A 14380-nucleotide genomic window follows, 5' to 3' on the forward strand; every position below is an offset into this window, starting at 1 on the left:
CAGAATTTAAAACCCCAAAGTGATTGTAAAAAATAAATAGAAGTTTCAGACACAAGCCTGGGCAGGAATACAATCATTTCCCAACACGCATCTAAGAATCATCACCTTACAAATAAGGCCATGGCTTTTCACGGCATATGTTATACAACGTTTTCAGTTAAAATCCGTCCACGTGCAGTAACAGAGGCTCAAATGCTTTATTAAATACAGAATCTGACAAATACATTCATACAAAAATAAAATAAGTTACATTTTAGAAAAACTAAGCAATATTGTAAACAAGAGGTTGCTTGTCAGTGGCTCATTTACTCGGTAATGAGTGTGTTTCTTGCATCCACATGTGGCCGATGATTCTGAAGTTCAGCATAAATAGGCTCTAACATAAAGGATTAGGAGATATCTCAGTATTTAGCTCTGAATAGCAGCACTTGTTTAATACTAACCCTCTAGACACATCCCCACCCTAAGATGCTAACTCACACATATCCCATCTCAGGGTGTTAATGCTAACTCCCTCCAACAATGCTGTGGAAATAGCAGTCAATGCCTTTTTAAAAACATTTACATTTTTTGTTTATTTAAAAAAATTATTAAATTAGAAAGAAACCGCTCCAGGACTCTTCCCAGGCAGCAGGAGGCCTGATGGTGTCGACAGCATTGGCGCGTGACAGATCCTGCAGATACTGCCAGGGGTGGGTAATCCCAGTGTGGGCGTGGCTGAGTGGGAGCAGGGCCTGGGCCTTATGCCTCCAGAAAGGCCAAGTCGCAGTGCTCTCGCTTGCGACTGCATGGCTTGGCCACAATGCCCAGGTAGAGGCCAAGTAGCAGCATCCAGTAACAGGCGTATACAGTAGCGCCAATAATGAGGAAAGGCCACTCAGTGTCTGGCAGTGGCTGACGGCTCTCCCGGTAGATGGTGTATCCCAGCCCCCCGGACAACACTGCAAACCAGACAGAGACGGGCAACAGGCCCACAAGGTTAACCACAAGTCTGCGGCGTCCCGATGTGCCCCAGCCAGGCCGATTGATGGTTAGCAGGGCGAAGAATTTAGTCGGCAGGAGGCTGGACATGTACAGCAGCGAGTAGAGGGATAAGAAGAGCATTTGTGCTGATCCCCGGAGCAGGCAGGCAAAGCCAGCCTTCAGCACCCCCACCCCTTGCACAGCCAGCAGGAAGAGTAGGATGTTCCACAGTCGGCCCCTGTAGAAGAGCTGCAGCACAGTGCCAGTCAGGAAGAAGGGGAAGAAGCCACTGACCACAGCCTCGTAGGTCATCCAAGGGTGGTGCTTATGGAAGCAGAGTGCACCATACAGCCACTCGCGGAAGTAGGACTTGCTCCAGCGGGTCTGTTGGTTGAGCCAGCGGAGGTATCGGCTTGGGGTCTCAGTCAGGCAGCGGGAGCGGGCTGTGTACTTGGTCTTGAAGCCTAAGCCCAGCACTCGGTTGGTGAGGTGTCGGTCGTCTCCGAAGCTACACTTGGAGCCCAGAAACTGCTGGCTGTACCAGTCACACAGGAAAAGGCGCAACAGCGGGTTGCGGTACATGCCGAGTGGTCCACTGATGCACTGCACGCAGCCAAAGTAGGACTGACAGGCCCGCTCCACGTTAAAGGCCATCCAGTAACGCACACTGCTCAGGAAGGAAATCCATGAATCGTACAGGTTCAGGATCTGCAGATAGACAAAGGAGAGCAGAGTTATACTGCATTGGCTGAGGCTCACAGGGCCCAAACCCCAACACATAGCATTACAGGAAGACCGGACAGTGGGAAAATGGGGAGAGTAGACAGGTTAATGGGGACAACATGGGGGGAAAGCTTGTTACTGGGGACAGGAGGGAAGAGACTGGTTAAGGGGCACAGCAGGCAGAGAGACTGGCTATAGGGGCCAACAGGGAAGAGACTTGTTAATGGGGACTTTGGGAGGAAGAGTTTAGTGGAGAGAACAAGGGGCGACTGGTTAATGGGAACAGCGCAGGGACACTGGTTAATGGAGTGAACAGGGGAGAGATTGGTTAATAGGACAGCAAGGGGAGAAACTAGTTAATGAGTCATAGAGTCATTTATGGTACAGAAGGAGGCCATTCGGCCCATCAGGTCCATGCCAGCTCCCCGCAGAGCAATCCAGTCAGTTCTACTCCCCCGCTCGATCCCTGTAATTCTGCAAGTTTATTTCCTTCAAGTGCCCATCGAATTGCCATTTCAAATCATCGACTGTCTCCGTTATCATCACCGCTGTGGGCAGCAAGTTCCAGGTCATTAATACCGGCTGCGAAAAAAATTCTTCCGCACATTCCCCTACATCTCTTGCCCAAAACCTTCAATCTGTGTCCCCCAGTCCTTGTACCATCAGTTAATGGGAACAACTTTTCCTTGTCTAACTTTCTAAACCTGTCATAATCTCGTACACCGGTGTAGTGTTAATGTTACTGGACTAGTAATCCAGAGGCCCAGGATAATGCTCTGGGGACATGGGCTCAAATCCCACCACGGCAGATGGTGAAATTTGAATTCAATTAATAAATCTGAAATTTAAAAAACTAGTCTAATGCTGACCATGAAACCATTGTCGATTGTTGGAAAAACCCATCTGTTGGAGGTGGTTCATATCATCCTCACTGTTCGCCACACCTCCAGGTTTGCTGAACTCTGCATTCCAAGATCCAAGTCATTTATATATAGCAAAAAAAACAGTGGTCCCAGCGTTTGACCCTTCAGAAACACCCCTATCTACTGTTCTCCAGTCTGAAAAACAACCATTTACCACGACTCGCTGTTTTCTGCCCTTAAGCCAATTTTTTTAATCCAGTTGGACACTGACCCTTCTATACCATGTGCCTCAATTTTGTTAACCAGCGTTTTATGTGGTAACTTATCAAACACTTTCTTAAAATCCATATCGACAACATCTATCGCATTCCCTTCATCAACCCTCTCTGCTACTTCATCAAAAGATTGAATTATATTCGTCAAGCATGAACTCCCTTTTACAAATCCATGCTGGCTCTCCTTAATTAACTTTAAACTCTCCAAGTGTCTGTTGATGTTTTTCCTGATTATTGTTTCTAGAACTTTACCCACCACTGATGTTAAACTAACTGGCTTGTGGTTGCTGGGAATATCTTTACACCCTTTCTTGAATAAGGGTGTCACATTTGCCACTCTCCAATCCTCTGGCACCTCCCCCGTATCCAGGGAAGATTGGAAGATTATGGCAAACAGTGGGAGTACTGGTTAATGTGGTAAAAACAACTTCCGCAGCTCCTACAGACCTGAAACAAGGACAGAAAAGGCTGGAGATGAGTAGCAGATATGCAGTGAGACAGCAACAGTTTTCTTTTATACAGCCCATTTAACCAATAATCAGAAGTGTCATTTAAAAAATAAACACCAAGACAAAGGAGATAATAAAAGCGTGACTGAAAGGTTGTTCAAAAGAACAAAGAACAGTACAGCACCGGAACAGGCCATTCGGCCCCTCGAGCCTGCTCCGCCATTCAAAGAACAAAGAACAGTACAGCACAGGAACAGGCCATTCAGCCCTCCAAGCCTGCGCCGATCCTGATGCCTGCCTAAACTAACACCTTCTGCACTTCTGGGGACCGTATCCCTCTATTCCCATCCTATTCATATATTTGTCAAGATGCCTCTTAAACATCGCTATTGTATCTGCTTCCACCACCTCCCCCGGCAGCAAGTTCCAGACACTCACCACCCTCTGTGTAAAAAAAACATGCCTCGCACATCCCCTCTAAACTTTGCCCCTCTCACCTTAAACCTATGTCCCCTAGTAACTGACTCTTCCACCCTGGGAAAAAGCTTCTGACTATCCACTCTGTCCATGCCGCTCATAACTTTGTAAACCTCTATCATGTCGCCCCTCCACCTCCGTTGTTCCAGTGAAAACAATCCAAGTTTATCCAACCTCTCCTCATAGCTAATGCCCTCCAGACCAGGCAACATCCTGGTAAACCTCTTCTGTACCCTCTCCAAAGCTTCCACGTCCTTCTGGTAGTGTGGCGACCAGAATTGCACGCAATATTCTAAGTGGCCTAACTAAGGTTCTGTACAGCTGCAGCATGACTTGCCTATTTTTACACTCAATGCCCCGACCGATGAAGGCAAGCATGCCGTATGCCTTCTTGACTACCTTATCCACCTGCATTGCCACTTTCAGTGATCTGTGGACCTGTACGCCCAGATCTCTCTGCCTGTCAATACTCCTAAGGGTTCTGCCATTTACTGTATACTTCCCACCTGCATTAGACCTTCCAAAATGCATTACCTCACATTTGTCCGGATTAAACTCCATCTGCCATCTCTCCGCCCAAGTCTCCAACCGATCTATATCCTGCTGTATCCTCTGACAATCCTGATCATTATCCGCAACTCCACCAACCTTTGTGTCGTCCGCAAACTTACTAATCAGACCAGCTACATTTTCCTCCAAATCATTTATATATACTACAAACAGCAAAGGTCCCAGCACTGATCCCTGCGGAACACCACTAGTCACAGCCCTCCATTCAGAAAAACACCCTTCCACTGTTACTCTCTGTCTTCTGTGACCGAGCCAGTTCCGTATCCATCTTGCCAGCTCACCTCTGATCCCGTGTGACTTCACCTTTTGTACCAGTCTGCCAAAAAACCAAAAGATTTAAGAAATATCTTAAAAGGGAAAAGTAGAGTGGAGAGGTTTAAGGAGGGAATTCCAGAGCGTGGCTTTGCTCTTCCCGAAGAGATTGTGGCTCATCCGAGACTGGATCTCAGGCCATTAGTCGAACAGCACAGAAACAGTGGAGGATACAGAGAGGTGGTAGAGACGTTGAGCTGGGAATTGTTAGCGTATATGTGGAAGTTGTGGTCATATCTGTGGAAAGGGACCAAGGATAACTCTTGAGAGACTCCAGAGATAATGCTTTGGGAGTAGGAAGAGAAATCATTGCAGGGGATGCACTGGCTATGATTGGATCAGTGAGAGTAGAAGCAGATGAAAGCAATCGCACTGAGCTAGAGAACAGCTGGCATCTAAGAAAGTGAGTTTGGCGAAGGAGTAGGTGGCAAGAGGACTGGGGAAGAAATTGGGGAGACAGGGAGTAATATAAACAAAAAAACACAGAAAATGCTGAAGCCACTGGGCTCCGGAGAGAGGAGCCGGGTTATCAGTTCTCACACAGACCTGTCTCCAAAACTTGAAAATAAAAGGGGTTCAGGCTTACTAATACAAGAAAGAAAAAGAATGACTTGCATTTACATTGTACCTTTCATGTCCACTAGACATTTCAAAAAGCTTTCCAGCCAATGAAGTACTTTATTGTGAAGTGCAGTCACTGCTGTAATGTAGGAAAACTGGCCTCCAATTTGCACACAGCAAGCTCCCACAAACCGCAATGTAATAATGACCAGATAATTTATTTTTGTGATGTTAATTGAGGAATAAATATTGTCCAGGACACTGGAGATATCTCCCCTGCTTTTCTTTGAAATAGTGCCATTGGATCTTCCACATTTTCTTTTTATTCTTTCATGCGATGTGGGCGTCACTGGCCAGGCCAGCATTTATTGTCCATCCCTAATTGCCCTTGAGAAGGTGGTAGTGAGCTGCCTTCTTGAACCGCTGCAGTCCATGTGAGGTAGGTACACCCACAGTGCTGTTAGGAAGGGAGTTCCAGGATTTTGACCCAGCGACAGTGAAGGAACGGCGATACAGTTCCAAGTCAGGATGGTGTGTGACTTGGAGGGGAACTTGCAGGTGGTGGTGTTCCCATGTATTTGCTGCCCTTGACCTTCTAGTTGGTAGAGGTCAGGGGTTTGGAAGGTGCTGTCGAAGGAGCCTTGGTGCATTGCTGCAGTGCATCTTGTAGATGGTACACACTGCTGCTACTGTGCGTCGGTGGTGGAGGGAGTGAATGTTTGTGGATGGCGTGCCAATCAAGCGGGCTGCTTTGTCCTGGATGGTGTCGAGCGTCTTGAGTGTTGTTGGAGCTGCACCCATCCAGGCAAGTGGAGAGTATTCCATCACACTCCTAACTTGTGCCTTGTAGATGGTGGACAGGCTTTGGGGAGTCAGGAGGTGAGTTACTCACCGCAGGATTCCTAGCCTCTGACCTGCTCTTGTAGCTACGGTATTTATATGGCTACTCCAGTTCAGTTTCTGGTCAATGGTAACCCCTAGGATGTTGATAGTGGGGGATTCAGTGATGGTAATGCCATTGAATGTCAAGGGGAGATGGTTAGATTCTCTCTTGGTGGAGATGGTCATTGCCTGGCACTTGTGTCGCCCGAATGTGAGTTGCCACTTATCAGCCCAAGCCTGGATATTGTCCAGGTCTTGCTGTATTTCTACACGGACTGCTTCAGTATCTGAGGAATCACGAATGGTGCTGAACATTGTGCAATCATCAGCGAACATCCCCACTTCTGACCTTATTATTAAAAGGTCAATGACGAAGCAGAAGATGATGGTTGGGCCCAGGACACTACCCTGAGGAACTCCTGTAATGATGTCCTGGAGCTCAGATGATTGACCTCCAACATGCACAACCTTCTGCCTTTGCACTAGGTATGACTCCAACCAGCGGAGAGTTTTCCCCGATTCCCATTGACTCCATTTTTGCACGGGCTCCTTGATGCCACACTCGGTCAAATGCAGTCACTCTCACCTCACCTCTGGAGTTCAGCTCTTTTGTCCATTTATTTATTTATTTATTTTATTTAGAGATACAGCACTGAAACAGGCCCTTTGGCCCACCGAGTCTGTGCCGACCATCAACCACCCATTTATACTAATCCTACACTAATTCCATATTCCTACCACATCCCCACCTGTCCCTATATTTCCCTACCACCTACCTATACTAGGGGCAATTTATAATGGCCAATTTACCTATCAACCAGCAAGTCTTTGGCATGTGGGAGGAAACCGGAGCACCCGGAGGAAACCCACGCAGACACAGGGAGAACTTGCAAACTCCACACAGGCAGTACCCAGAATTGAACCCGGGTCGCTGAAGCTGTGAGGCTGTGGTGCTAACCACAGCGCCGCCCATGTTTGAACCAAGGCTGTAATGAGGTCAGGAGCTGAGTGGCCCCAGTGGAACCCAAACTGAGCATCACTGAGCAAGTTATTGCTAAGCAAGTGCTGCTTGAGGGCACTGTTGATGACACCTTCCATCACTTTACTGATGATCGAGTGTAGACTGATGGGGTGGTAATTGGCCGGGTTGGACTTGTCCTGCGTTTTGTGTACAGGACATACCTGGGCAAATTTCCACATTGCAGGGTAGATGCCAGTGTTGTAGCTGTACTGGAACAGCTTGGCTAGGGGCGTGGCAAGTTCTGGAGCACAGGTCATCAGTACTATTGCCGGAATATTGTCAGGGCCCATCGCCTTTGCAGTATCTAGTGCCTTCAGTCGTTTCTTGATATCACGCGGAGTGAATCGAATTGTCTGAAGTCTGGCATCTGTGATGCTGGGGACTTCAGGAGGAGGCCGAGATGGATCATCAACTCGGCACTTCTGGCTGAAGATTGAACAAAGAACAAAAGAACAAAAGAACAAAGAAAATTACAGCACAGGAACAGGCCCTTCAAGCCTGCGCCGATCCAGATCCTCTATCTAAACATGTCGCCTATTTTCTAAGGGTCTGTATCTCTTTGCTCCCTGCCCATTTATGTACCTGTCTAGATACATCTTAAAAGACGCTGTCGTGCCCGCGTCTACCACCTCCGCTGGCAAAGCGTTCCAGGCACCCACCACCCTCTGCGTAAAGAACTTTCCACGCATATCCCCCCTAAACCTTTCCCCTCTCACTTTGAACTCGTGACCCCTAGTAATTGAATCCCCCACTCTGGGAAAAAGCTTCTTGCTATCCACCCTGTCTATACCTCTCATGATTTTGTACACCTCAATCAGGTCCCCCCTCAACCTCCGTCTTTCTAATGAAAATAATCCTAATCTACTCAACCTCTCTTCATAGCTAGCGCCCTCCATACCAGGCAACATCCTGGTGAACCTCCTCTGCACCCTCTCCAAAGCATCTGCATCCTTTTGGTAATGTGGCGACCAGAACTGCACGCAGTATTCCAAATGTGGCCGAACCAAAGTCTTATACAACTGTAACATGACCTGCCAACCCTTGTACTCAATACCCCGTCCGATGAAGGAAAGCATGCCATATGCCTTCTTGACCACTCTATTGACCTGCGTTGCCACCTTCAGGGAACAATGGACCTGAACACCCAAATCTCTCTGTACATCAATTTTCCCCAGGACTTTTCCATTTACTGTATAGTTCACTCTTGAATTGGATCTTCCAAAATGCATCACCTCGCATTTGCCCTGATTGAACTCCATCTGCCATTTCTCTGCCCAACTCTCCAATCTATTTATATTCTGTTGTATTCTCTGACAGTCCCCTTCACTATCTGCTACTCCACCAATCTTAGTGTCGTCTGCAAACTTGCTAATCAGACCACCTATACTTTCCTCCAAGTCATTTATGTATATCACAAACAACAGTGGTCCCAGCACGGATCCCTGTGGAACACCACTGGTCACACGTCTCCATTTTGAGAAACTCCCTTCCACTGCTACTCTCTGTCTCCTGTTGCCCAGCCAGTTCTTTATCCATCTAGCTAGTACACCCTGGACCCCATGCGACTTCACTTTCTCCATCAGCCTACCATGGGGAACCTTATCAAATGCCTTACTGAAGTCCATGTATATGACATCTACAGCCCTTCCCTCATCAATCAACTTTGTCACTTCCTCAAAGAATTCTATTAAGTTGGTAAGACATGACCTTCCCTGCACAAAACCATGTTGCCTATCACTGATAAGCCCATTTTCTTCCAAATGGGAATAGATCCTATCCCTCAGTATCTTCTCCAGCAGCTTCCCTACCACTGACGTCAGACTCACCGGTCTATAATTACCTGGATTATCCCTGCTACCCTTCTTAAACAAGGGGACAACATTAGCAATTCTCCAGTCCTCCGGGACCTCACCCGTGTTTAAGGATGCTGCAAAGATATCTGTTAAGGCCCCAGTTAATTCCTCTCTCGCTTCCCTCAGTAACCTGGGATAGATCCCATCTGGACCTGGGGACTTGTCCACCTTAATGCCTTTTAGAATACCCAACACTTCCTCCCTCCTTATGCCGACTTGAACGAGAGTAATCAAACATCTGTCCCTAATCTCAACATCCGTCATGTCCCTCTCCTCGGTGAATACCGATGCAAAGTACTCGTTTAGAATCTCACCCATCTTCTCTGACTCCACGCATAACTTTCCTCCTTTGTCCTTGAGTGGGCCAATCCTTTCTCTCGTTACCCTCTTGCTCCTTATATATGAATAAAAGGCTTTGGGATTTTCCTTAACCCTGTTTGCTAAAGATATTTCATGACCCCTTTTAGCCCTCTTAATTCCTCGTTTCAGATTGGTCCTACATTCCCGATATTCTTTCAAAGCTTCGTCTTTCTTCAGCCGCCTAGACCTTATGTATGCTTCCTTTTTCCTCTTAGCTAGTCTCACAATTTCACCTGTCATCCATGGTTCCCTAATCTTGCCATTTCTATCCCTCATTTTCACAGGAACATGTCTCTCCTGCACGCTAATCAACCTCTCTTTAAAAGCCTCCCACATATCAAATGTGGATTTACCTTCAAACAGCTGCTCCCAATCTACATTTCCCAGCTCCTGCCGAATTTTGGTATAGTTGGCCTTCCCCCAATTTAGCACTCTTCCTTTAGGACCACTCTCGTCTTTGTCCATGAGTATTCTAAAACTTACGGAACTGTGATCACTATTCCCAAAGTAGTCCCCTACTGAAACTTCAACAACCTGGCCGGGCTCATTCCCCAACACCAGGTCCAGTATGGCCCCTTCCCGAGTTGGACTATTTACATACTGCTCTAGAAAACCCTCCTGGATGCTCCTTACAAATTCTGCTCCATCTGGACCTCTAACACTAAGTGAATCCCAGTCAATGTTGGGAAAATTAAAATCTCCTATCACCACCACCCTGTTGCTCCTACATCTTTCCATAACCTGTTTACATATTTGTACCTCTATCTCACGCTCGCTGTTGGGAGACCTGTAGTACAGCCCCGACATTGTTACCGCACCCTTCCTATTTCTGAGTTCTGTCCATATTGCCTCACTGCTCGAGTCCTCCATAGTGCCTTCCTTCAGCACAGCTGTGATATCCTCTTTGACCAGTAATGCAACTCCTCCACCCCTTTTACCTCCCTCTCTATCCCGCCTGAAGCATCGGTATCCTGGGATATTTAGTTGTCAATCATGCCCTTCCCTCAACCAAGTCTCAGTAATAGCAATAACATCATACTCCCAGGTACTAATCCAAGCCCTAAGTTCATCTGCCTTACCTACTACACTTCTTGCATTAAAACAAATGCACCTCAGACCACCAGTCCCTTTGCGTTCATCATCTGCTCCCTGTCTACTCTTTCCCTTCGTCACGCTGACTTCATTATCTAGTTCCTTACAGGCTTTAGTTACTACCTCCTTACTGTCCACTGACCTCCTCATTTGGTTCCCATCCCCCTGCCACATTAGTTTAAACCCTTCCCAACAGCGTTAGCAAAAGCACCTCCAAGGACATTGGTTCCAGTCCGGCCCAAGTGTAGACCGTCCAATTTGTAATAGTCCCACCTCCCCCAGAACCGGTCCCAATGTCCCAAAAATCTGAACCCCTCCCTCCTGCACCATCTCTCAAGCCACGCATTCATCCTGATTATTCTTTCATTTCTACTCTGACTATCATGTGGCACTGGTAGCAATCCGGAGATTACTACCTCTGAGGTCCTACTTTTTAACTTGGCTCCTAACTCCCTAAATTCTGCTTGTAGGACCTCATCCCGTTTTTTACCTATATCATTGGTGCCTATGTGCACAACGACAACTGGCTGTTCACCCTCCCCCTTCAGAATGTTCTGCAGCCGATCTGAGATATCCCTGACCCGTGCACCTGGGAGGCAACATACCATTCGGGGGTCTCGTTTTCGACCACAGAACCGCCTATCTACTCCCCTTACAATCGAATCCCCTATGACTATAGCCCTTTTTTTGCACTCATGTGCTGGGTTCCCCCATTATTGAGGATGGGGATATTTGTGGAACCGCCTCCTTCAGTTAGCTGTTTAATTGTCCACCACCATTCATGACCGGATGTGGCAGGACTGCAGAGCTTAGATCTGATCCGTTGGTTATGGGATCGCTTAGCTCTGTCTATCGCATGCTGCTTATGCAGTTTGGCACGCAGATAGTCCTGTGTTGTAGCTTCACCAGGTTGACACCTCATTTTGAGGTATGCCTGGTGCTGCTCCTGGCATGCCCTCCTGCACTCTTCATTGAACCAGGGTTGATCCTCTGGTTTGATGGTAATGGTAGAGTGGGGGATATGCCGGGCCATGAGGTTACAGATTGTGGTTGAGTACAATTCTGATGCTGCTGATGGCCCACAGCACCTCATGGATGCCCAGATTTGCATTGCTAGATCTGTTCGAAATTTATCCCATTTAGCCCGGTGATAGTGCCACACAACACGATGGACAGTATCCTCAATGTGAAGATGGAACTTCGTTTCCACAAGGACTGTGCGGTGGTCACTCCTACTAATACTGTCATGGACAGATGCATCTGCAGCAGGCAGATTGGTGAGGACGAGGTCAAGTATATTTTTCCCTCGTGTTGGTTCCCTCACCACCTGCCGCATACCCAGTCTAGCAGTTATGTCCTTTAGGACTGGGCCAGCTCGGTCAGTAGTGGTGCTACCGAGCCACTCTTGGTGATGGACATTGAAGTCCCCCACCCAGAGTACATTCTGTGCCCTTGCCACCCTCAGTGCTTCCTCCAAATGGTGTTCAACATGGAGGAGTACTGATTCATCAGCTGAGGGAGGGCAGTAGTTGGTAATCAGCAGGAGGTTTCCTTGCCCATGTTTGACCTGATGCCATGAGACTTCATGGGGTCCAGAGTCGATGTTGGGGACTCCCAGGGCGACTCCCTCCCTACTGTATACCCCTGTCCCGCTACCTCTGCTGGGTCTGTCCTGCCGGTGGGACAGGACATACCCGGGGATGGTGATGGCAGTGTCTGGGACATTGTCTGTAAGGTATGATTCCATGAGTATGTCTATGTCAGGCTGTTGCTTGACTAGTCTGTGGGACAGCTCTCCCAACTTTGGCACAAGCCCCCAGATGTTAGTAAAGAGGACTTTGCAGGGTCGACAGGGCTGGGTTTGCCGTTGTCGTTTCCGGTGCCTAGGTCGATGCCGGGTGGTCCGTCCGGTTTCATTCCTTTTCTTAGACTTTGTAGCGGTTTGATACAACTGAGTGTCTTGCTCGGCCACTTTAGAGGGTATTTAAAAGTGAACCACATTGCTGTGGGTCTGGAAACTGTAGGCCAGACCAGGTAAGGACATCCACCCAAGCAAGCAGATGGGAGTCTCAGTTTAATCTCTCACCCGATAAACAGCACCTCTGACAATGCTGCATGCCCTCAATACTGCACTGATGTCAGCCTTGACTTTTGTGCTCAAATCCCAGAGTGGGCTTGAACCCAGAACCTGGCAAGAGGGTTACTAACTGAGTCACAGTATAAAAACAGACCCAGAGAAGAATCAAGGAACAAGGCATGGACAGAGATATAGAGACAAAGGTCCAGTAAATAGGGCAGGAAGAGGGAACCCGGGGAATGGAAAGAAGGAAAACCTGAAGCTCAGGTGTGGTGTTGGAACAAGGTTGAAAGTGAGGATACAGCAAAAGTCAAGTTGCTGAAATCTGTCTGGAGCAAGAGGTTGCAAGGTCCCCAGGGGAACTGTCCCTCCAGACCTGAGGCTGGGCCTGACCACACATACTGACTGGCCCTAATTAACATCCTGTGACTCAGCGGCTGGGATATTATCCGCTCTCCCACCCCACACCCCTCCCCAACGACCACCAGCCGCTGCACCATCCGCCTCTTGCAGTCGAACAGCCTGACACCCTCTTACTGTCACTTAATGTAAGTATTTCCCGGGGGAGCACAGAGTCAACCAGCCCTCCCACCCGAGAGGTCAATCAGTCCCCTACCAGCCCATCCCAACTGGACTGTTCCACAGAAGCTCCAACCCTCAGCCCAGTTTCAGGAAGTTTGTCTCTGGCCCATTCTAGAACATTTCTCACTGACAGAGGGAGGGAATCTATTCAATCTATCACAGCTCAGACATAAACAGGAATCTGCACCAACCTGCACATCCCCGCCTACTGCCCCTACACTGGGGTCTCCGTCCAGGACTCTCACCATCTCTGCAGTACAGGCTGGATCCAATACTGTGTCTGAATCACACACCTAAGGAGAAACACCAGAGGGAATATCATTCATTTAATACTTGATGGCAGGAATCACACGTCACCTGTATGGGCAATGGTGACTATTGTCTGGATAGTACACGATCTGACCAGTACAGTTACAATCACTGTAGGGGTGGTAGTAGGTCTACTACATTTGGACCCCTCTACCGTGTGGCTAGAGAATCAGCCAGGGCTCCTGCTCTCTATCACCCTTTATTGCAAGGGAGTTGAAGTATAAGAGTATGAAAATATTCCTGCAATTACATTAGGCTTTGGTGAGAACACACCTGGAGTATTGTGTACAGTTTTAGTTTCCTTACCTAAGGAAGGATATACTTGCCTTTGAGGGGGTGCAACTAAGGTTCACTAGATTGATTCCTGGGGAGAGATTGCTGCCCTATGAGGACAGATTGAGTAGAACGGGCCTATATTACCTGGAGTTTAGAAGAATCACAGGTGATCTCATTGAAACATAAAATTTTGAGAGGGCTTTGACAGGATAGATGCTGGATCGCTGTTTCCCTTGGCTGGAGAATCTAGAACTTGGGACAGTGGGCTGAATTTTCCCACCTTAGTTCTTTTCCGGATGTTGGGACCATCTTTGGGTTGTGAACACAATCACAGCACTCACAAGACTTTTTAAATATTCGTCCTGAGACATTGGGAACGGTTCTGGGCAGGTGGGACCTGTACAAGATGGACGGGTTGCATCTTAGCAGGACTGGGATGAATATCCTCGCAGGGAGATTTGCTAGTGTTGTTGGGGAGGGTTTAAACTAAATTGTCAGGGGGATGGGAACCTGAGAGGGAGCTCAGATTGGAGGGAAGCAAAACTGGTAACTTGTCTGGGTTGTGAGAGCCAGGAGCAAGTATCAGAGAGGAATACCAAGATGCACAGAATACTGGGGGTGATAGATAGCACAAGAGTAGGGAATAGTACATTATTAGGTGGGGTCAGAGTAAGGGAGAAAGTAATAAAGTCTGAATCAGGGTTAATGTGCATGTATGTGAATGTACGGAGTGTG

General features: G+C 47.8%; 1 protein-coding gene across 1 annotated transcript in view; it reads right to left on the minus strand.

Annotated features, from left to right (window-relative positions):
* Positions 1–227: 227 nt before the first annotated feature.
* Positions 228–14380, minus strand: part of LOC137379138 (hyaluronan synthase 3-like) — a 32083-nt gene continuing 17930 nt past the window's right edge. The window contains exons 2-3 of the mRNA XM_068049853.1: positions 13252–13353; positions 228–1671 (exon numbers count right to left, since the gene is read on the minus strand). Of these exons, the coding sequence (XP_067905954.1) occupies positions 742–1671; positions 13252–13353 (1032 nt within the window). The 3' untranslated portion in view covers positions 228–741. The remainder of the gene's footprint in view (positions 1672–13251; positions 13354–14380) is intronic.

Source organism: Heterodontus francisci, chromosome 17 (genome assembly GCF_036365525.1).
Source record: "Heterodontus francisci isolate sHetFra1 chromosome 17, sHetFra1.hap1, whole genome shotgun sequence".
In the NCBI taxonomy this organism is placed as follows: Eukaryota; Metazoa; Chordata; class Chondrichthyes; order Heterodontiformes; family Heterodontidae; genus Heterodontus; species Heterodontus francisci.